General features: G+C 44.6%; 1 protein-coding gene across 7 annotated transcripts in view; it reads right to left on the reverse strand.

The window, feature by feature from the left end:
* Positions 1-1,970: 1,970 nt before the first annotated feature.
* Abi (tyrosine kinase Abl) overlaps positions 1,971-23,571 on the reverse strand; it is a 32,767-nt gene continuing 11,166 nt past the window's right edge. For 3 of the 7 annotated variants that reach the window (XM_055071289.2, XM_055071290.2, XM_055071287.2), the window contains exons 6-9: positions 22,200-22,409; positions 16,919-17,335; positions 10,023-10,160; positions 1,971-3,205 (exon numbers count right to left, since the gene is read on the reverse strand). In XM_055071289.2, coding sequence (XP_054927264.1) covers positions 3,042-3,205; positions 10,023-10,160; positions 16,919-17,335; positions 22,200-22,409 — 929 coding nt within the window. In that variant the 3' untranslated portion in view covers positions 1,971-3,041. Of the gene's footprint in view, positions 3,206-6,963; positions 7,105-10,022; positions 10,161-16,918; positions 17,336-22,199; positions 22,410-23,571 lie in introns of all 7 variants that reach the window. The other 4 variants (XM_055071293.2, XM_055071288.2, XM_055071292.2 and 1 more) reach the window with 4 other exon arrangements.

Consider the following 23,571-nt stretch of genomic DNA (forward strand, 5'->3'; position numbering starts at 1 on the left):
CTTTCACCATACCCGACTCCTTCGCCGACTTTCATCTCCCGCTGCGCTCCACGTTCACTTTCAACTTTGCTGCACTTATTTGCTCGGTTATGAGGTACGACGCCGCCGCAGGAACGGGCACCTAAGAGCTGCATTTTAATATGCCAGGAAGTCCCTCACACACGCACAAAAAGTAAAAAAGCAGGTATTCTGCACGCACTTTTTTTACTATTTTTAGCAGTTTGTTCTGCGATGGGAAATAACAACCAGTGCTTTATGCACAGTGATGCGAAAGACTTTGTCAGGCACGCTGCACCGTGATGTAAGCAAATTACAACACCTCGAGCGGTCGCATCTGGCTAATGAATAAAATGTGTCAAATTTGTGGACGCGGTAAAATTTAAACTTTTGCAAATCTAAAGCTATTGCTATAAGGGTTCCGCCTGAAAAATAGTTGTGCAATCTGGAACTAAAACTGAGAGACGGTGAGAATATTTCTATGCATTGTTGCAGGGCGTGATTGCTGGTTTAACTTCTTATGATGCATGCAAGATAGCTTTTATATAGGGTGTCCCACGTAATTTGAGCCAAACAAAAGATATGTAAATGCTGCGTAGCTAAAGCGTACTAGAACTAGTATTCCAGTAGACTCAGCTGGACAAAACCAAGGTAACATTGTTTGCTGTTGCTTGGAGATACTCAGATTTTTTTGCATTTTGCCTGAATACGTAATTAGTCTTCATTAATTTATCAACTTCTCAAATATTACAATTAGATAAAAAGTGTCAATGAGAAAATTTGTAGATCAACATGAGAAACTCGCAATACAGCTTTCTATTGCTCAATAAGCGCTACATGAAAGAAGCCCATAAATACATCCGAATTTGCCATGCGATTAGCTGTTTGAGGCACTTTGCGTTTGGCTCGTTACGTGGGACACCATATATATATGCTATCTATGAACCTCATAAAACCTATGTTATAAAATTCAAGTAATTTTGAAAAACCGATTCCAGTAATTCTATTGTGTGGTATACCTTCTTTTACACCACTCATTTGCTTTCCCAGATTTTTTAGAACTTTCCCGTTTCTTTTCTATAAGGCTGACCACTCATTATGCATTCCTTTATTAGAATTCCGTTTCTTTCGATCATCACTTATCTTTTCTGTTTTCCTAATACCACCAGAGTCTTCGACTTATTCTCCACAGTGGGTTTTCAACATTTTTTGACAGATAATGCGCATCATCTTGTGAGCGTAAAGCACCCATGATAAAAAAAATGAACTGGCCAATACATAACTACAGAAACAAGGAGCTAGGCATCTGTTCAGTGTTACTGCACCTTGACGAGCACTATATGGAAGCTGCTCGCCACAAGTGGTTAAAACCATATAGATTCAGCACCGAAAAGTGTTTCCAAACGGCAATGTTCCCGTCACTGTTCACATAAAGGCTGTGTAACCAAATAGGTGGTGTCCAAATCCTCACCCTAGCAACAGCTCTTTTGGTAACAAAGCTAATGTTGAAGGTTCAGCTTTTGCTAATTTTATGTGCCACAAGCAATTGTGGGAGACAGAAACGCATCATAGATGGAATGTTTTAGACATGTCCTATATATGCCTTGGTGACGGTAGAGTGCTACAGTGCCACCCAACGCAGCTGGCACATCAGTGCACATTGTAGCCTTGGCAACAGCGAAGGGAACTACCGTGCTTGAGCACAACATACTTCCCTTTATAATTGTAGATATATAAAAAATGCAGCAGCACATGCAAAGTGTAAGAAGGCATGCACACATGTGCCAGCAAATTGCATCTGATTCTCTCTCTCTCACATTCCTTCTTGGAAGTCGTGGTGCAACATTCGCATTGCTCTGTCAGTGTCATGGCGTGGATTCTGAAGAGGTATTGTTTGTGCAGTGCTAGCATTTCCCAAAGCAACATGTCGCCAAAGCTCTAAGCAGAGCACAGAGTAAAGCAAAGTCCGCACATTACAAAGAAAAAACAATTTTATTGTAGTAACAGAGAAATAGAACACTACATTTGCATCGGGTTAAGCAAGTGCAATAAATATCCAGCTGTAGGAGCCAGACTCTTGCAACCCTTTCCTTCCTTTGTTACTCACACAAATAATTTGTTCCCAACTCTCACAGAACAATCAGAAGGATTAGAAATTTGATTTCTTGCTTAAATATGGCAATGGTGAAAGCACACTGCAAATAAGCAATACTAAAATTTTCCAAAACAGGCAGACAAAAATGGAATGCTGCTAAAACTCTTCAATAAACTTATGTACTGGGTTACAGCCTAGTCAGCAAGCACAGGTTTACGACTACAGTTAAATGGCTTGCATTTAATAAAAATGGCCAAAGTCCACATAAGCTTGCAGTGCATGTTGTGCTCCCCGTAAAAGCATACAACAAAAACCAGAAAACTGCACAATATGTGCAATACCATAAACGAATACATTTCATTTGGCTACTTTGTAAAAACAACTGACGGTCGCAACTTGGCACTTGGAACAGTTCATTAGTGTTCAATTCTACGAACTGTTCATTTGTGAATTAATTAGCACTAACCGAAGTGGGAGATAACAAAAATGATACCAAACAATCACCATTATGCATCCAGATTAATGGACCAAACACTTCCTGAGGATTGTGCTCTCCAGGCAACCAAGGGGGAAAAAAGAGTAATTCATTGCAGAGGATAAATTGTAATTGATAACTTAGTATGTACATAAAATCCATTAGACATGTTTGTTCATAAATTACCAATAACTCATTTTCAGACAAGGAAAGCATATGCAATTCAACTAAATAAAATTTTTTAAACATCCAGTTGTGCCTTAACCGTGAGATGTCTCATACCATTGGAGTGACCAAATTCAGTATGTTACAGCTGGTCGATGAACAGAAAATGGAAGAGTTTCTCGAGACTAAATACAGCACACTGAAATTAAAGTTCATCCTGGATTGCAGGAACAAGCAGTTGCATAAAGCTGTCCAAGCCTGCACAGAAAGGTGACAAATTCTGGTGGCACATTGACCCGCTGCACTTGTTCACATGCAAGGTTCCACGTAATTTCCTGGAAACAGGCCTGTCACACCATTCATGACGCCTTCATACCAGCCGTCGTCATTCTTCTTGATAACGTAGATTACAGAGTTCTCAGAAAAGGAAAGCTCATCGTCCTTGTCAGCTTCGTAGTCGTATATAGCAACCACTGTAAGTAGGCAAAGAAAAAAAACAACGGGAGTGTTTAGCACAGTTGAAGACTGCACACATTAGCACTAATGTAACACAATCATTTGCCAATTTTCTTTGACCTGCTTGATTGCACTTTTATGTGGCACTTCCACAAATCCCGTAAGACCAACATCTGAAACTTTAGTCGCCATGTGACTCCTTGCTCCATCTTTTGAATGTGAAGTGTGCACTTAATGTTGCAAGTACGGCAGCTACAAAAAGAGGTACCACTCAAGTCATAACCTTCGTTGGCCACATTTGTTGGCTTTATGAGAGCGGTTTGGCTAATACATAGTGTCGCTGACCGATAATTTGGACCTTACAGTAACTGCCAAAAAAGTTTTAAAAATCGGATGTCCTAAATATAGGATTCCCCAGAAAATATTACTGTATGTCCCAGGTGGCCAGAAAAGCTTGTCAACATGTTGCTGCGCACATATACACATGCCTGCAACCTGGGGTGGTTTTCTCGAATGATAACTTTCAGGGATACAATCCCTTTTAGGAGATTTCATGTCACGCCACACTGGGCATGTCCAAGCAGATGGCCGACAGCATTCCTGACACTGCACACAAGCGCCATCTTGAAAAGTGACAAGAACGCTGTCGGCAGCATACCTCTCGCCGGTTCACGCAATATCTTGGGAATGTGATTGCTCGAGATCATTAGTGGAGCTTAGGGGGCAGTCTCAGTGGAGCTTAGGGGAGAGTGAATTGAGTTGAACACACATGATCTCTCGTTGAAAACACCTATTTTTATCCTGCCTTAGGAAGATTTTCAAAATTCAGGCAGTAACCATAACTCACCAATGTCCGATTGCAGTATTTACCCCAAGGATGACTTAGCTTAAACTCGATAATTCCCTTCATCCATTGGTCATTCACCATCAAATGTCTCTCCTACACCTGTTTCACAGGTTAAATTAAAAGATTAAATTAAATTATAAGGTGTTACGTGCCAAAACCACAATCTGATTATGAGGCACGCTGTAGCCCTGGGGGACTCCTGAAATTTTGACTACCTGGCCTTCTTCAACGTGCACCTAAATCTAAGTACATGGGTGTTCTCACATTACATCTACAGCAATAAAATATCAACATTACACCTTTTGTGCCCCCCTTCACATGTCATGCAAGCTACATAATCGCTTCCACTTCATGCGCATCTTTGGTAATGAATGCATTTAACACATCCACAAGCCATCTGCATGTGGAATGATCTTCCCAATGATATCGCCTCTGATAACCTGAAAACATTTTGCCACAAGCTTGAAGTACATTTTTTGCAATAGCACTCTAACATGGTTCCATCTTTATTTTTGCTTTCCTTATATTGTGACGTGTTGTGTAGCCTTCTTCACTTGCAGTCAAACCCTCTTTTAGTGCTTATTTCGCAAATGTATTCTGTTGTGTGCTTTTTTTTTGTTCACTTGGGTTAAAATTCTTTTGTATATTGTAATTTATTTCGTTGCGTTGCATTTTTCTTGTTCACTTGCTTTGTAACTGTTTCTCAAGAGTTTGCTTGTGCTTTCATTGTAATAACTACATCCCTCTTACTAAATGCCCTTTGGGCCTGTAAGGTATCGTTAAATAAATAAATAAATAAATAAAATGTAACGCACACCCTTTCCTTGTCAGAAAAATTGAAACGAAAATTGCCTGCACAGTGCAATCCGATAAGAAACAAAAACCACATTAGGTGCTCATATGCTTTGTCACATAACAAAAGTATATTGTGGCGAAGCTCACTTTAGGAAAGCAACCTCCATTATGCAACACATATTAGGCCCTTGCTCATTTCTCCTGCTAAAAAAATTGGGTGAGCATTAGATTTCCAATTTGTGTAGGAACTTTAATGTCCTTTCTATGTTAGTTTTCTACTTTAAACACATCGAAATGGGCGCGCATTAGATTCGCAGGGGGGGGGGGGGGGGGGGCATGTTAGAATAGGGCAAGTATTGCCAAATGAATCAGCAATGCATTTTCAATTTTTTTTCTGCATCTTGCTTAATTCAACTCGCCAAATAATTCTATCAATTTCAGTGGTCCCTTCAGGATCGAACTAACAGGGGTTGAGTGTACTTTAGGAAATAATGCGATATTGTGGCTACGTTTTCAGTTTGCGACCTGGCAAACATGGTTATATTTGTCACAGCACAATGGTATTTTGTAAGCAGTAGCAATACTGAGTTACACATACAAGAGTAGCACATCAGTGCACTTAATGAAGTCTTCCAACTAAACAATGAATTACTAGTTCGCTTAGACAACATTCTTCATGATGATATTGTGAAGGTGATTTTGGACAAATAACTGTCCAGTTAACATTGTGCAATACTGTACAGGACTTATTGAAGTCAGCTGCCCCTTGTAGAATATGAACGAAAGTATCAAAATTTGCTTTTAACAAACATACTAAGCAAGTATGACTTTCCCACCTAGCTACTAACTTTAACCAATTATGGAAAGGCATGATTTTACTTTACGAGCCTTCTGCTCCAATGCCACATTGCACATTTTTGCATTTCTAAGCAACTCATAACAAATACAGGGCTTGCCATAAATACTGTCACACAGTTCCTATGTCATGTTTACACAAGGAGTAAAATAGCCAGAACGTTTTGTGCAATACTTGTGCAAGAACGGACATGTTTATCCCTAAAAGAAAAATGAAACACAGAGAGGCACATGAATTATGACACCACCCATGCTGTCGTTCTTGTTCCTCTCTATGGTTGATAGTTTCAGTAGTAAACATGCTTTTAAGTAAACACTAGCTAGGCCAGGAACCAATTCTTATCCAACACTTTAGAAAATGCAGTAGACTTCCATTAACTCAAACCTGATGGGAACGACGAAATTGATCCAATTATCCAGCGGGTTGAATTAAACAAGATAAAGAAAAAATGGCAAAACACACCGCTGCTTAATTTGGCAGCATTTGTCCGATTCTAACATGCCCCCAAATCAAATGTGTTCAGACTTTCTATATGTCCAAAGCAGAAAACTAACACAGAAATGATATTAAAGCTCCTAAGCAATGTAGAACCTAGTGCGCACAACGGTAGCCATTTCCCCATGTCAGCTTCACTGTATGGTTCTTAAGTCAGCTTTGCTGCAGTACTCCCAGTTATGCAGTAAAGTGTACAAATGCCACATAGGCGGTTTTGGTTTCTTGTCTGACTGCACTGCACCAGTGATTGTTGGGAAAAAAAAAAAAAAAAGGTCACCGTTAGAATCAGGTAAATATTGTAATGAGACATTGTGAGCTATGGTTATTGCTTGAAACCTGGGAGGCTGAAAATAGGAGTTTCTCACGGGAAATGATGTGTTCAACACATTCGCTGTTCCCTAAGCTCTGCAAAGACGGACACTGCCACTAAAGGGACCGCTTTTGGGGTTACCACGGGGGGTCACGCGCATGCATTCTTACTGGCCAAGTTCGAGTTATCTGGCGAACGCCAATTTTAGGATCGAAATAATGAATGTTTGGAACTATAGAAAAATGCATGAGCACCAGCCAGAACCTTCAATCAGGATTGAATTAACCGGAGTCAAATTAAAGGCCGCCAACTGTAGAGCCACATTTGCTTGGCTCACATCATTTAAATGCTTTGGGTACGCTTTTGCCTTAGCCAGCGAAAAATCCTCTCCAGCGAATTCAGAGCCTTGCTAGTACTGCACTGTTTTGTTTGCCTTCTCCCCTAGACTGATCCACACGGAAAGTTCACTGACTTCAACATGGGGGAGTTTGCCAGCCACTCTTCAGCTCGAATGAAGAGGGGTAAGAGCACGACACCACTGCTGGCTCTGCTTGGATTTGCCTGTAGGGGCTCCGTCCCGGTGAAAGGTCCAGGACTGCTCGCCGAAGTGGGACTGTGACAAGGGAAGCAAACGAGGCTGTAGCATTCCCCGTCAAAATAGAATTCCAATGTCGACATTGGCCCCATTTGCATAGAAAGATGGGAGTTTGGTTCATGGTGGCTATCTCAGCCCAAATCATGACAGTTTCTGTACTAGTGTCCCAGATAGACAAAAGACTGGCTTTGTTGGAAAGCTGTGACTGACAGCAGTGCGGGTATGTAAGAAGCACGTGAGAGTTGGCTTGTGCTACAAAAATATTCTTGCCAGAAAAGATGGTCATCATGTGGTCATGTGCTCCCATTATATGGCCCGTGCCAAAAAACAGTGAACACTCTTCTCATCTTCCTTTTTTTCTAAAACTCTCGGAGTCCATGCCTTCTTGCAACTTGTAAGACAGCATTTCGAGGTTCTGTCACATGATCCTTCTAGGTGTCATTGAAGCCATACTGAGCACCAAAAGTGACTGTTGTCACACTCTTCATTCACTGGTATTGAAGTCTTTCTTGCAGTCTTCTGAAGCTCAGGTGAGTTCAAGAGAAGTTGCTGCAGGACTGGTCCTTGAGTGTTCCACACTTGAGAGCCCAACATGCAATCTTGCAGGTGTTCTAAACTTGCTGTGGTCTCAGGAACAGCATGTCATGCTTCGATAAGAAACAGGATTGTGGACTTGAATATAATTTCTATAAAAGTCTATAAATACACACGAGCAAGCAGAATAAAGGAAAGCTAAGGGCAGGATTTTTTTTAGTTCCGACTATGTGAAGCCAAAAGACAATGAAGTAAGGAATAGCAGAGAGGAAATTGGCCATTATTTTTACTAACTGTAATTTAAAGCAGTAACGAAAATGGAAGTGACAGTGGGCAAAAAAGAAACAACTTGGCACCAACGGGAGCCAAACCCACATCTTCCACATTACACATATAATGCTCAACCATTGAGCTACCGTGTCGGCCTTTCTCCTGTCAACTTTCTCAGGTATTGTGCACAAATACAAGATTAGGCATGGCCATGCGCTAGCCAGATTAGTGCTAGCGAGCACCACTCGTGGCCATGAGTGGCACACACTGAAACATGTGAAATTCAATCCACATGCTTGAAATGGCCAGTTTAATATACAAAAGAGAGAAGGAGAGACTTCCAGGGTGTCTACCAAGTTGACATTTTGAAATTCCCCGAGCTTTCCAGGTTTTCCCTGTGTGCCTTTGCAAAATTCCCTGAGTGACGCAGAACTATGTTTTATGTCAAGACGGGCTGAAACCATGTCGCCTGATGCTGTCACTCTAGTAAGCATATGAAAAAAAATTAAAAAAAAAAAAAACGACTTAATCCAGTTTGAATACTAAGGAGTAGTGTTTATGTTATTCAAAAAGAGAATGGAAAGGAGGGGTTAGGTAGTAGAATGCACAGCAAATAAAATGTCTTCAAAAAAATTGCAAATCAAGTCGGACATCCTCAAATACGAATAAAAAGGAGATGCACACAGAAGCAAATATTTTCGAATATGAGCTATTTCTAACTGATAGCAAGCTCAGTGGTACAAGGCCCGAACTGTCACAATTAAGATTCTCTCTCAAGAGCTCGCAAGTCAACCTCAGCTGTCCTGACATACTCTCAGCCCGCGCACGACGCCTCAGTGTTGTGTTTCACTGCTTTAAAGGGTTTATTTTGGTGTGGATGATGGACACCTGCGTCTCGGCATCAGCCAACACATTTATTTTTGAGCTCAAGCTCCTTAAAAACGGTGGCAGCATGCTTCCTTTCCCGTTCATTCCTCAATGCATAGGTTCTTTCTGTTCTTGTCCTCCTTCCGCAACTCGTTCGCCTCACGGACCATTTGAAGCATCATCTTGGTCCGTTACACAGTCCACGTCCGATTTTTTGTACTCCCTAGGGGCCGCGAAAACGACCGAAAAATCGGCCAGCTGGAAAAAAATGCATGTCATTTACTGCCCTTAAGGGCTGAAACCACCACAGGCAGACTCTAAAACGCTCTGAAGGCCTGTCAGTACACGTATTAGGCATATGGGTGCTCATACTGTAACAGGAGATCCCGGATGCACGCGTGTATAATTAAGGAATACATATTGTGACCCGTGACAATTGCCCCTTCCGATGCTTGTAATGCTTCACCGCAATACGTTTGCGTATGCTTCATTGAGGCGAAGCTGACTTACAGGAACCAGCGTTATCCAAGGTACCATGCTTTCCGAGCTTCGAAACCAATTGCGAGGACCACAAAGGCGCAGTCGGCGCCATTGCCGACAGCAGCGAATTCTTTCAATGAAAAACACGGCACCCAACGGCAAGAAGCTACGTCTAGCGTTGTCGCAGTGGTGGCTATGGCTGCCAGCGGAACTGCATGCGAGAGCACTGGTTCGAGGCGGCGAGGTAATCAAAACGGCAGCGGTGGTGGCTTTGATTAATGCCGCTTCGGACCTGTGATCACGGCAAAGAGTCCGGAAAATGGGACGGCGAAGGGTTCTTGCATCCGAAATTTCAGACGTTCAGATACATTGACTACTATATGGGGTACGTGGTGGCGCCGCGATGCTGTCCAAATTATCGGGCATCCTGAAAGTCGGTCGTTGACTGTACACTGGAAACTCCTCCAGCCGACGACCGGGCGTCAAAGAATTCATTAGGATTCCTGTCTATTACTCAAGCCAGCATTATCGCGACTCTCGACCCTTTCAACAAAATTACTGCCAATTTTCCCTGATAGAGGCACAAATTCCCTGAGTTTTCCCCGAGTTTTTCCAGACTACTCAAAATCCCTGAGAATTCCCAGTTTTCCTGGTGAGTAGACACCCTGGATTTCAAAATCAAAAGAAAGCCAACTGTTTGTGCAAACTGTGTGACAGCAATTCTGGGGCACCCTGTACAAGTACTATAGTAAAAATGAGTGGAGCCCCAAACATGGGAAGCGTACCTTTCTCCAGGTAGGTCTTGGGTACAGAGTCCCGCTGGGCGTCCGGCCGCTGGTGCCCGTAGGCTGGTGGGGAAGGCGGAACGTAATTACCAGGGTACAGGGGCTCGGGAGGTGGTGGAGGGGGGAGCGGAGGTGACACTGCGCACACACACACACACATACACAAAGAACATTCCAGGCTTGATCAAGGTCGTCCAGGCAGCATGCACTGAACACACACTGTTCCACTGCCTTCCTCAGGTCATGCGGGTCAAGGACAGGGGAATCTGCAAAACTGCAAATCTTATGGAAACATGAGTCAGGCCAATGGTTCTACATAATACTACCTAAATCTGCTGATCATGGCCACATGCCTTAAGCACTGCATTCAGAAGCAAGCCGTGCATCTTTTCCAACAGTGTAGTCCTCTGACAGACCAGCAGTAACCATGCATCACCCTAATCAACGGTCTCAAGAGTTAGTGATTGCACAGTGCAAAGGCAAGTTTCAGTCTACTTGCATTCACAATCTTACGCTAAGTAGGCAAGTTAGCATTGGCTATTTATTAAATGCAACAATCTTTACAGCAGCCTTTTAGTGCACAAGCAAAAAACAATATTTCCAGCTTGTTTAGGGGAAGTTAGGACTTGCAGCAGTTTAAGGGTTGGCACCGTGTTAGCATAATAAAAAAAAAACAGATCACATCCAAATGTCACTAAATTTTGCCAGCACACATTTGCTGTGCCGGCAAATGTGTGCCGGCATCACACCTTGCATAAAGCCGCAGACATTTTCACATGCTATTAAAGTGCCTGAGAGCTGTGGTAATATAGACACATTTGAATTTGAGTTGAATTTACCACACGCGCCATGAACTCGTGGAAAACATAATGCCAAATTGCAAAAAGAAAGCAGCACAGTCATCCCTTTTGCATTCAGTAACCACAGCCTTTGTTTTGTGTGCCTTAAAGTAGGATTGTGCGAATACTGAATAGTAGATTTCAAATTGAACAAAGAAAGTAAAGCTGAATATTGAATTGAATATCGAATTTAGGAAAATTGTTAACAAAATTTAATGCTTATGAATTTTGGGCAAGAAAATCTGGGACTGCACGTACTCAGGAGCCTCCTAGCATTGCATAATAAGAATGTAGCAAGATATTGAACATAGGTACACATAAATCGAGACATATAGTATGATCTACTCTTTGAATTAAAGGTAATACCAAATTAGCATACAAGTGTTAATTGCAACTCAGTTATAGTATATGAAGTTCTGGAAAATACTTTTTTATCAACAAAATTTCTATTTTATACAATCAAGTGCTTTCTTCCTCTGAACCTAATGAATTAGTGATGCTCTCCTGTACTAGCTCAATACCAATGAAGCTCTCAGTTAAATAGTGGACCTGTATTGCGGCAATCTTATTTACCACAGAAAATTTTGCTTTGCTGGCACCAACAACACTGCCAACACCAGCAGTAAAGAGAAGGCATCATCCATGCTGTCTCATTGTCAGATTCGGTATGATTTGCCAGCAGTGAAAAATTCTAAAATCTGCAGGGTTATGGTGGCATTCCTCCCTTGTTCTTCTGCCATCAACACCAATGCATGCAACCAAGTCATGATATTTTCGCGCCCGCCAGGTAAATTCAAAGCTAGTTTTCATGGTGTATTGCTACAAACCAAGAAAAGAAAAAAGAAGCCTGACGTGCATCTAGGAATGGCATCAGTAACAAGAGACGACCATTCGGTGTGTCGCAAAGATGGTGGCCGTGAACAACTTTGTTGCCATCCCGTGCACTCGCCTTCGTTTGAGAGGCGGTTTGGCAGCTCTCTGAGTGTTGCACATCTGCTGCTTATAGATCTTTGTCGGTTCGGCACCAAACTGTAACAGCGAAACCTGACGAAGCAGCACCGAGACCTGATGGCCTAGGCAGTGTGGCTGTGATGAAAATCTGCCGCTGGCCAATGTGGTAATGCGCTACAAGCCGCCGCGAAATGCTTGCTACTAGTATGAGCAAAGCAAGAACAAGGTGAAAGCAGGAGCCAACGTTTTGACAAGTGGTGTCGAAACTTGTCAAAATATGTTAGCTCCTGCTTTCACCTTATTCTCGTTTTGCTTGTCGTCTTGAATTTCCATCTCCAACCTTCCCCGTGCTTTCCCTGGATTGCTACTAGTATGTTAAACAGGTGGCTCATCATGCGATCGGTCCCGAGGTCACACGTGCAGGTTAGACTGACAGCTGTTGAAGCGGCATGAAGTTCGTCGCTGCATATCCAACATGATCTGCATGTTTGTTGGTGGCTAATCAGCCCGATCTTCACACTTGTGGCGGCTTGCAGGAAATTGTTGCACAATGATCTCCCGGCCCACATTTCGACATTTATTCAAGGGCACCTTCAGGGTCCTTTGGAGATCATCTGGATACCTGGTCATGACGAACTACCGGGAAATGAAAGAGCTAATCAGCTCGCCTGTGTAACTTTGAACCAGGCACCCTGCATTCCGCGACCAGCCCAGACGAAAAGGTGGGCTCCCCTGCTTCTGCGGCCATATCAAGAGGCAAGGCGCAAGTTCCCCAAGCTCAGCAACGTGCTCACCCGTGAACAGGGTGTACTGATTCGTCAGGCCCAGACTGAAACACTCCCTACACCAGCACGAATGCACCTCCTCCACGGCCACTTACCTGAAGATCCCCCACTCTGCCGATACTGTGGCGACCACCCAAACACATCCCATATCCTCTGGTCCTGTGGACCACCCCCACCTCCCCTGCCTGCCCCTACAAATCTTTCCCCTAAACCCCATGCCGGGTGGCTGACAGAAGCAGCCAGCGCCGACGACCAATGGTACCTTGCGGCGTTTATCAGTGCTGCATTGAAGAATGCCGCAAGCGAGGCTCTGGACTGAGGGCCTTTCCACCCACACCACCCAACATAAAATAAAGTTCTTTCTCTCTCTCACACTTGTGTGCTGCTTATGTTGCCATTCCCTCTGTCTGTGTTGCGTTATCATTTCAATTGCTCCTGATGACCCTGATGAACCTTGTACCGGCAGAGATGGCCCCGCCTGACGTGGTACCCTTCTGCGAATTGCAGTGTTCGGGCGATGTGTGTGATCCCCACACCGACAAGACGTTGGGAAGCGGTTGCAGCAACAAAGTACACTACTGTGTCAGCTGGGGCAGCCCGTCTGCATTGCACTCAGCGGTCCTTTTTACGGTCAAAACTAAATGAAACTCTTGCTCAGGTGGCATCGAGCACAAGGGAATCGCGGCGCACGTGACATGTGGCACTACGCATGTCTCTACAAACCAAATACGTTGAATATTTGAAAAATCAATGGATATTCTATTCGCAAATCAAACGATTCAAATGTTCACTATGCTATTCGGTGATATTCAATATTTGCACACCCCTACATTAAAGGCCTGCTAGGTACTCTTCAGCACCAAGACTAAAAAACCAACAAAGTTAAAGAACAAAACAAAAATATAAGGTCCAACATTGCTGCAGACATTTTGCAATATCTATCAAGCTAAGAAACAAATTCACCGTACATAACCAAAAAAATCTAAGTAGTTCATTCAACAGCATGACCATTTTAGTTGTTGAGGAAACTAATAAAAATCTAGCAACGAGATACATGTTTCATGTTAACACAAAATAGGCACTATTAATATTTGTGCCTGTTACAGTTGACCTACAGGTAATGTCAAAAATGACAACTTCCAGTGCCCTTCAACGTGCATCTTCATAAATACTTGCATACTGGCGCGTAAAGGACTCGAAAAGCAAGCTCCATTTTCAAAATAAAATGAAAAAAAAAAAAAGATTTCCACTACACATTGTGATCAAAACGAATGGTGCATGTTGATACTAGTACATACTGTTTTGTCTGGCTCATCAGTAGAGAAGACTGCCATGCAGCTGCAAATGACAGAAGTGGAGTGCAGCGTAATCCGTGCATTAACTACTAAAATAAGGGGGAAAAACATGCATAAATAAAGGTTCTGCAAACAGCAACCTTGTCAAGAGAAACTGCATGAAGAGGATGGCCACAAAGAAGCTAAGCACAAAAAAAAATATAAAGTGATACCATAGTTCCATAATTGTCGGCCTTTAGCTTAATGTCATAAATGTCCCTACCTTTAGCTTACTTCAAGGAGCTTATTTACGCCAATGGAGCGAGCGACCCTCTCCATCAGCACACCCTTTTCCTACATGATGCGCCCACATGTTATCCGCGGAGAGTGGCGATGGCATAGTGGCTGCGGCACTGTGCAAGTAATGCATAACAGAGCCAATAAATGTTACTTCGTGCCGCCTTCCACATGCCTTCCACATGACCGATAATTCAGACTCCACGAGAAACGTAAATAAGTTCGAACTATCGCATGTCCAAAAAAATGAATGTATCTCAAAAAGATAATTTTATTTACGTTTTAAGGCCCCTGTACAATGAATAACTGTTCAATTTGTTGCTGCACGCACTTCCGCTTACGTGCAACCAAGTATGCCTGTATTTCTGCCAGTTTTGTGCTGTCGCTGTAGGCCGATGCAATGACTGCAGAGGCTCAAGGCCGCATGTGAAGGCTCCGGGGCACATGGCACATTGATCATCATCTGAGTTAGAGTCACTGTTTGATGGTGGAAGAACTTGCTCAATTCGTCACTGTTAAGTGCGGCACACGACAACACCGCGCTGCAGATATCTGCAATGTCTTCAAATGTAACGGCGGCAGAAATCGCCACACCGCAGCTTAGCGGGTGGCCAATGATGTCTACATTTGAGCATGTTGTGGTAGGCAGCAGGTTCAGGCTCTTCAGTTGTGGAGTCATCACAGTCCGACTTGGAATGAGTGTCGAGTCCCAGTCCAAACGACTCCAAGTCGGACTGTGAGGGCACCGCTGGTGCTACTTGACATGGCCTGTTGATAAGTTCACGAGAAATACTTCATGGAGGCAACAGAGCACTGTCTGGAATGCAAACTCGACAAACGGAATGGCATGAGCAGGCCATGAGTAGGGTTGACAGAAAAGGATGTGATGATCGTGATGTTGATGCAACCTATAATTCAGGAAAAGCCTCCAAGATCGGCATTCGCAGGTGAATCTCTGAAACATAGTGCTGCGACAAGGCAGGGCCTCAGGAATTACCATCTAACGTGTGATCTCTGAGGCCGTACTTGACGTCTCGTCAAGGTTGCCAGAGGAGATAATGGCGGCAGAGTCTGCATACGCTAAAGCCACGGACAGAGCCCGGATAACCGAATGTAGAGCTGGCGGCTGTGCGAAATATTGGCTGTCTTTACACATTGTCTGTGGGTTCGTTGGCGGTGCCGTGAAGCTGTCCGAATTACCGAGCATGTCCAGATTATTGGTGTCCGACTTATCATTCGGCGACTATTTAATTTTTTTCCCTCTACCGTTCACTTCGTTATAAAGAGGGTTTACCGTACTTATGCAGTTACAATTTAAGAAAGCTTTTATTTTTCTTGACAGCCGAGCTGTGGCTCATCACGCCTGACTCAATGACCAGATGGCTGGGCTGTGTAGGCTGGACTATCACCCCAACAATGAGCATGCTGCCGAAGAGTTGCTCTTGTCTAAGCGGGGGCCAGCTGTATTAGTATACCATCGCCAACTGATTTTTCAGATTCCAAAAATTCAGACATGCTCGATTATTCGGTCTGCTTCATGGCACTGCCATTCTCCCCGTAGACCATAACGTATAACTTCCGAAAGTTCGGACACCTTGCAACCTCTTGTCTGATTTTTCAGACACTCCTTGAGCACCATGCATCGACTCTGACTGGTGCATAGTTCGACTTGCTGAACGCGATTTTTTATTTGAATGGAGCCTCCTTGCTGCCCCACGAAGTGGCGCTACTGCAAATCCCCGCTCATCATCGTCTCTGCCTGGTTCGTAGCTTCAGCAGTTTCGGTCTCAGCTTAGTAAGCCATGTCAAGACAATCAAGCAGCTGATTTGTTTCTTTCTTCGTGCACGACGCTGCGAGTAGGCCACCTTTTTCGTTTGTGCGACTGGTGTTGGCGTGACGGCATGGTGATGTTCGCTTTGTGTGCTGTGTCGAGGTTGCGGTGATGCAACGTGGCTTACGAAAACATCACATTAATTGTCTAATGGCGCCGACAGTGCCCGCGCAGACTGTGCTGGGGAATGCCAGCAAGCGGGTGCCGGGAGGCCTAGGATTTGTCGCCTTCCGATGTGCTCCCTACTGACGCCGAAAATGTTCTGCCGAGACCTGCGCAGTGGTTGCATTGCGATTCCAGACACCGTCTCACTTGACAGTCTCACAGGTGCTGATACTGCTGTACTGACATGCGCAGAACTCGATGACAGCGAGATCATTTGTCAGGTTTTTGCTGCGCCACCGGACGATGACTCCGAGTCGGAACATGACACACCATGTGCTATGCTGCCGTCGCATGAGGAGCGTGTACAAGCAGTGACTGTGCTTTCAGCCGCCTATAGTGGCCGTACGACCCTCTCAGAGATTCAGGCTTATCTGATTGCGCCTAAACGGAACAGTGTGCAACAGCACATTCACAATTTCTTCAAGCCTACTGCCGAGCCCGAATAAGTGCTTGGAAATAAAGGATTTCTTTTTTTTTATTAATCAGCTTTTTCGGACACTTGTTTATTCGGACATTTCCGCAGTCCTCGTGAGGTCCTAATAAACGGTCGGCGACTGTATATGCTATTTAGTACTTAGGAATTTCGGCAGATATTGTGAATTACTGTGGGGTCCGCCTTGTTCCTTTAGAGCTTTCTGAAGTAATTTCTTTCAATGTGTCACCATGCGACATCACTTTTATTGCCTCATTCATCCAAAGCAAGAAACTTTTACGAAGTAAACAGATGAACTCTTACTGTCCTTTCACACTTACCATTCCCGTGCCGTTCATACTCTGCAGTAGGTACAATGCCTCCAGTCATTATGTGTGGTGGAGGAGGCTCCGGAAGCCTGTCTGTGAGGCTCGAGGTCATGGGGTCGCTTGGTGGTGGCGGCTGGTGAGCAGGGGCCATGCTACCATAGTGCTGACTCTGTAGCATTGAGCTTGGAACCATGGATGTTGGCACCTTGGGCATTTGGTGGCCCATGGCACCTACCGACATTGCACCTGGTGCCACTGGATTCTGGGTCATAGGGTGAACGACACTCCCTGGTGCTATGGCCACCATTGAGTTCTGGGCAACACCAGCTTGCATTGCCGGGTTCTGTGCAACACCTGACGGCTGCTGTTGCTGTCCCATGTGACTTGGGTGGTTCAAGGTGTGGTGGGGCATTGAGTGGTGGTGGTGGCCTGAAGGGAAGAGATTAAGCTAAGTTGTCAGTCCAGCCCAAACTAGTACAGCACATGCTCTTTCATCAGATGTCCAAGTCGAAATTAAATATAACAAACACGAACATAAAAAAGTAAACCTAAATTTTCGTTGGTCATGGTTCAATTCAATGAGTATTCTACTGCTATAATGCAAATGCAACATCTGGGACAATATCGTCGTTTGTTCTCATAAAGTTTTCCCTTTTAACAGCGGAACTGTTTAGGGGCTCGCAATCTCCGCTGAGTGTCGTTGTCAGCGCGTCTGTCATGCCAAGCGAAGGTCCCGGCTGGGCCGACAGATGCGCCATCTGTCTGTCCAGCGGGGAACCGCCACAGCAAGCGTCTGCATGGCGAAGGTTCCCTACTGGGCCGACAGATTATCAGCATGCACCAGGTGGTGGGAGAGGAGGAGGTGAGCGGAAAGGGGTATACAAGAGAGAATGCGCCCATCAGACGGCCTTTTGCGCCATGGACGCGTAACGGTTAGGAGGTCCTTAGTATGCTCACCAGTGAACTCCAGCCCATACCCACTCCGGAAAGAGCAGACGCCGAACAGCTAGAATGTCAGCATGCGCTTGTCGAAGCATTGGGTTCTCCTGTGCTTCCCCAAGAAACATGAACTGCAGAACTTAGCTCAAAGCAACGATACAGATGATAAATGACAAGATCAGAGTAATAAACTGAGGATAATCACACAAAACCAATAATTACTCAATCACAGAATAGATAATCATAAGAAAAGAATATGTGATCACACGAAAAGAACAGAAAAGAACAGATAATCACAAGAAAACAACAGAAAAGAACAGACAATCACAAGAACAGACAGGAACAGATAATCACAAGAAAAGAATAGATACAAAAGAAACCCACAAGGAAAACAGGAGAACCACAGCTACGCTGTTTCCTCAGATTTCATAAGCGTGGAACTGGCTTTAATTTTTTTCATTGTTTGCCATGTTGTGCAAGTCGTGTCACTGTGTGCTACACTGATGGCAATGCTGGCAAAACTACAGAAGTACGTGGCCAAGGACTTAGTGATCAAAGTTGGAATCTTGCAAGTGTTAAAGGATGGTGCATCGGGACAAGACGTCACAAAAAAACGCAAGACTCGAAGAGAAGCACGTTGGATACGTATGTGAAAAACAAACAATAAATCCTGCAAGCCTTCAAAGGTGAAATGTTCCTTGCTTCAAGAAAGTAGCTTTGTTCCGGTGGGTGACTGACTGTCACAATGTGCACCTGCCTTTGAATGAACCTTTGATAATGGCGCAAACGGGGAAGTAACCAACAATGATGAACACTGATTCACTCAAGGCTTCCGAAGGCTGGTTCACGAGGTTCCAAGAGACACACGAGCTCGTTTTCAAAGTGTGTGCAAGAAAAAGGACAGTGTTGATGAAAACATGACAACCAAATGGAGATATGTGCAGCCGCTTCAGCACATCGCTGCATGTCACCCAAATAATTTGTTCAACGCTGACAGGACGGCACTCTTTTTCAAGGCTCTCCCAGATAAGACGGTGACCATCAAAGGAGACCCGCACATTGGTGGCAAAAAGTGCAAGCAAAGAATAACTGTGCTTCTTGCTGCCAATATGACTGGGACGAAGCGGTTGCACCTTATGGTTACTGAGAAGGCTCCAAATCCATGCTGTTTTGAAAATATCAAAAGCCTTTCTGATGAACACAGGGCCAAAGGAAAGGCTTGGATGACCTCAGATATTTTTCGAGGCTGGCTGCAGCAGCTGGACCAAATGTTCTCTTCCAAGTGGTGCTAAAATGAGAACGGTTGTCGACAACTGCAGTGCACATAACTGCATGATCGAAGTGAAAAGCATGAAAGCTTTTTTTTTTTGTCACCTAATACTAATTTGCTATTCAACCCACGGACCAGGGTATCATTCAGTATGTGATATCTAAATACCGAAGAGAAGTGCTAGAGCGGGTGCTTTTGCACTCTGAAGTTAGGAGGCAATATGAAGTGGACCTTCTCAGCACGATGCAGACATATGAAGAACACACTTCCACCAGTTATTGCCAACTGTTCTCGGCACAGCAGTTTGGAAGGCCTGAGCCCAAGTGTGTGGCATTGGCAAAAGAGGTGTCGGCAGAGCCCAGCTGTGATGACTGCCTTGGCTTCCAAGCTGTTTTGCAAATTGATGCAACAATTACAGATTACACCACAATTGACTATGGCATCGTCACAGCTCGCTAGCTAACCAAAGAAGAAATTGTATAATTTATGCACATCCAAGACAACCACAATTCTGATGAGGAAAGGACATGTGAGGAGGACCAGCCGTGACCTCATCGCACCTTGTGGGATTTGGGGGCCATGGCCTCAGAGTCTGGCGTCAACTGAGGGTCGCTCTCTAGCCTACATCACCGGTGTGCCTCGTAACGGGTAGCTGGCCTACGCTACCGGGCATTACACAAAGGCTAAGTGGGCCCATGCGATCGTCCGAGCCTTCTTGACGAGGGTTGCTTCTATTGTGAAGAGTACGAGGTCACGAGGATGGAGAAATGGAACAGGGGACTTATTTAGATAGGAGACGCAAACTTATTTACAGAACAAGGGATATTCATACTGGCTGTAGCACAAAGCACAGTACATCGTTCTCGTAGCATGAGCTACATGCTAGACTAGCAGACTACATCTTTTTGGGAGGACACGTCAGCACACACCAGCACACCAAAAGTGTCCACATTCAAAACAGTTCATTTCCCTAGGGGACTAAACTAGGGAATCTGATGACTGTGTCTCGGCCAATCATAATCGTCGAATCGTTGATGTCGCACCCTTCCACCGCACTCCATCTCCAATGTTGCACAATCACTTCCACATATGGTGCAACCTCATGGCAATCTGGGAACCTGATGTTGACACTGTTCCACGGTGGACGCTGGCCCCTTGCAAGAATTAGTGGGCTGGTGGTCATTACCACCTTGAAGGGAGCTTCTCTGTTGATCCATCACAGTCTACGTCAGGCCTTGTCGGTGTCTGGGCGATGCTGGCAGGATGCATTGTGAGCTTCGCCAAGCTGAAGTGATTTGGCTCAGGAAAGCAGGAGAGGTTCGAAGGTTGCTGTCCCCGATGGCAGATCATAAGCTCAAGAGAGGCCCCTGAGCTGCTTTTAATTGAATTCTTGTTCAAACACTTCTGAACAGCTTGTGTGCTGTTGACCACTTAGAAGGACATGTAAAATTTGTAATGTCAGTTGGGATTTGAGCAAGAACGCAGACATCTATAACAAGGCACTTTAGCAAATCAAAGTATGCTGCTACAGCTTGATTGTAATGCTCTTTGTTGTTCATTCCTTAATTTGGCATTTGAATAATTCGGACATTACTTCCGTTCTCATGAGATACGAACTAACAAGCTTTTACTGTATCTCGCAATATTGCTTAAGTCGAAATTCTTTTCCGGCCATGGAGTCAATCAAAGTGTTTTCCACGCCTTAACCTGAAAAGTTCTAGAGCCAGGCTCCGTATATCTTGAAATCTTGAGTTTGAAAATACCAGGAAAAAGGCAACAAGGCAGCATTAGCAGCGTTGCTTGCACTTGCTAGCTAAGCCAGACGCTGCGCTGGGCCGCGATTCCCACTTATCTTTCCCCCTTCTTTCTGTTATAGTTAGTGGCATGAGCCAGGGTATCTTTTCATTTATATTTTTATCTTTTAACCCCAATATAACATATGTCTATCACCCCTAGCACAAGCTTTCTCGGCTGCTCGCTGCCACTTTGTTGTGGCCTCATGCAGCAGCACTGAGCTGGGAGCCAATGTCCTTTCTCTTAAAGCAAAGCTCTCTTTGCTTCTTTCGAGTTTCCCACTGCTGCTGCTGTCTGGCACAGTGCGTCGAGGGGTGGTTCACAGCTTGTGTTAACATGACAGGAGCGCAGCAGAGAGGAAAGGCAAGGAGAGAAACTCGTTTAGACCTTTGCACCGCATCAAATGTGTGCAATGCCCTCTGTACTCCCTGGGCGTTGCCATTTTAGCCTTTTGATAGCTGTAATTATCTGTGACACCCCGCAAAAGCATTGCAGAAGCTGCAGTGCTTGCCCTTCTACTTACATGCAAGTTCAGAGGGAAGCTAAATAGAATTGGAGAGGAGGTGGGGAGAGAGGAGGGGGGAGATTTGTGGCCAAAGTTTCTTGAAAACAAGCAGGTTGTTTGTCGGTGTGCTGCACTATCATCCCTTCAACCAGACGTGGTGCACATGCGAAATAGATATGGAACCTCACACGCATGGCATTTGTCAATAATTGACCCAGATTTTCCAATAGGGAGCACAAGCGAGTGCTATAATGTATAACCAAACTGATGCACTACATGCTGAACAAACTGTATGACTTCATTCAGCTGAGAGCATGACTTTTTTTCCTGACTGCCCCGCAAACAAATGCCATTTAAAATTGTCCTTTAGCTGGTCTGTATATTAGTACGCACACATGTAAGACTTGTATGAAACATTCATAATGCATTGTAGAGTACAGAACGGCATTCATTTTCTTGCAGCCAAGTTACAATGCACCACCAAATACACCCACACTCCAAAGGTGCCGACGCCGAAATGAACTGCTTAGACTTGGGATTACAGGGCTAAACACCAGCCAACACATGACTACAGCTGTGTGGTTGCCACTGAACATGCACATCCCACTAAATTTGGCAAGTAAATTCAAAATGAGTGTTTTGGAACATTTTAGCACAGCTCGGTGGTTTAATTCAAGATGGCGTTATTGACACAGCACTTCCGTCCCTGTTGCGGTTAGCTATAAGGCAATGCGACAAGTGCAAAAACAAAAATGTAGTCGTACCTCCAGACATGCCAAACCTACCCATGGTATGCTGACTCATTGGGTGCACCATACCCACTTGAGGCTGACTGGCCAGTGCTGGAGGAGGTGTCATCTGGGATGGCGGCAATGAACTCGGGTGGCTGGACCCATGATGGCCGTGTGCTGGCAGCGTGGAGTAGCCACTCCCTGGAAGAGCCAGTGAACATTCGGGAATGGACGGGACTTCAATGAGTGCAGCACAAATGTCCTCTAAGGGTGACACAAGGTGAAAAATCACATTACATTGTTTTCTTCCGTTGTAGCTTATTTTATCATGTTTGAACAGCCTACTTTTGTGCAGCAAGAATGCAAATAATGTAGGAGTGAGAAGTGAAAAATATATCTGAATGAGCTGCGATGGCTTAAGAAATCGCAGATTTCAGACATTTATGCCCATCTTCTAGCAGCTGTCCCACCAGCATGGTTGGTCGCCAGTGCTGCCACTTACAGGTAGCCTCAGCCCTCTTCTCTTGATAGGGGCATCCATCGGTATCGTATATCCACAGGAAAATATATAGAAAATACTTCTTCCAGAGTCTTTCAAGAGCCCTCACTGGCCTTTTAAATTATGTGACCTGAATCCAGGACTGCCATTGGCTACCGCCATCTTAGAATTGTGTTTGCTTCATGAAGCTTTCTTCTGAATGTGTTGCACATCATCTCAAAGTGAACTAACTTTTCTGTTTTTTTATCTACAGTTTACTACGATGAGTGCTGAAGAAAAGTGTGACTTTGGCCTTTGGAAAAAAATGGAGTGGCGAACCGTTCAAGGGAAAATATAAACAGAAACAAAGGAGTACAACGAACTCAACGGAAGCGGCAAGTACGCCATGCCGACCTTTCAGCCATGCAATTGCTGCTCAACTGAATGGGTCAGATTTTAGACAGTTTTAGCAGAGCGTTTGCTTGCGCTCCGCTCCGCACACGTTTCACGCGCGCCGGTGGCTGCACAGAATGCATTGATTTCGCTTATCTAACATGAGCGCCTTCCAGAGATGCCACTGACGTGCTCTCAGCTTGGCGGTAAAACGATTACGAAAGCAACTACATGATCCCTGACGTACCGCTAAATCAGGTTCCTAGCGGAACGTGGTCAGCGTCTCACGTTCCGCTGCCGCTATGTGTGCTGTGCGCACGCGCGTCAGTGTTCCCAGTAGCGTTTTGCTGAGCGGCTGCCTGCCAGTTGTTGTGATAGGCCGGTCTGAGCGGAGCGGACCGTAAACGCTCTGCTAAAACTCTCTTTTATCAACAATGCTATAGATATTGTGAGCTCGTAGGAGAATAAGCTGCTAGCATGGCAAGCTAACAAGACGACCAGTGATGAAAATGATGCAAGTGCAGTAGTCTGTGAAATCGACACCCTGACACAACT

This window comes from Dermacentor andersoni, chromosome 5 (genome assembly GCF_023375885.2).
Source record: "Dermacentor andersoni chromosome 5, qqDerAnde1_hic_scaffold, whole genome shotgun sequence".
Classification (NCBI taxonomy): Eukaryota; Metazoa; Arthropoda; class Arachnida; order Ixodida; family Ixodidae; genus Dermacentor; species Dermacentor andersoni.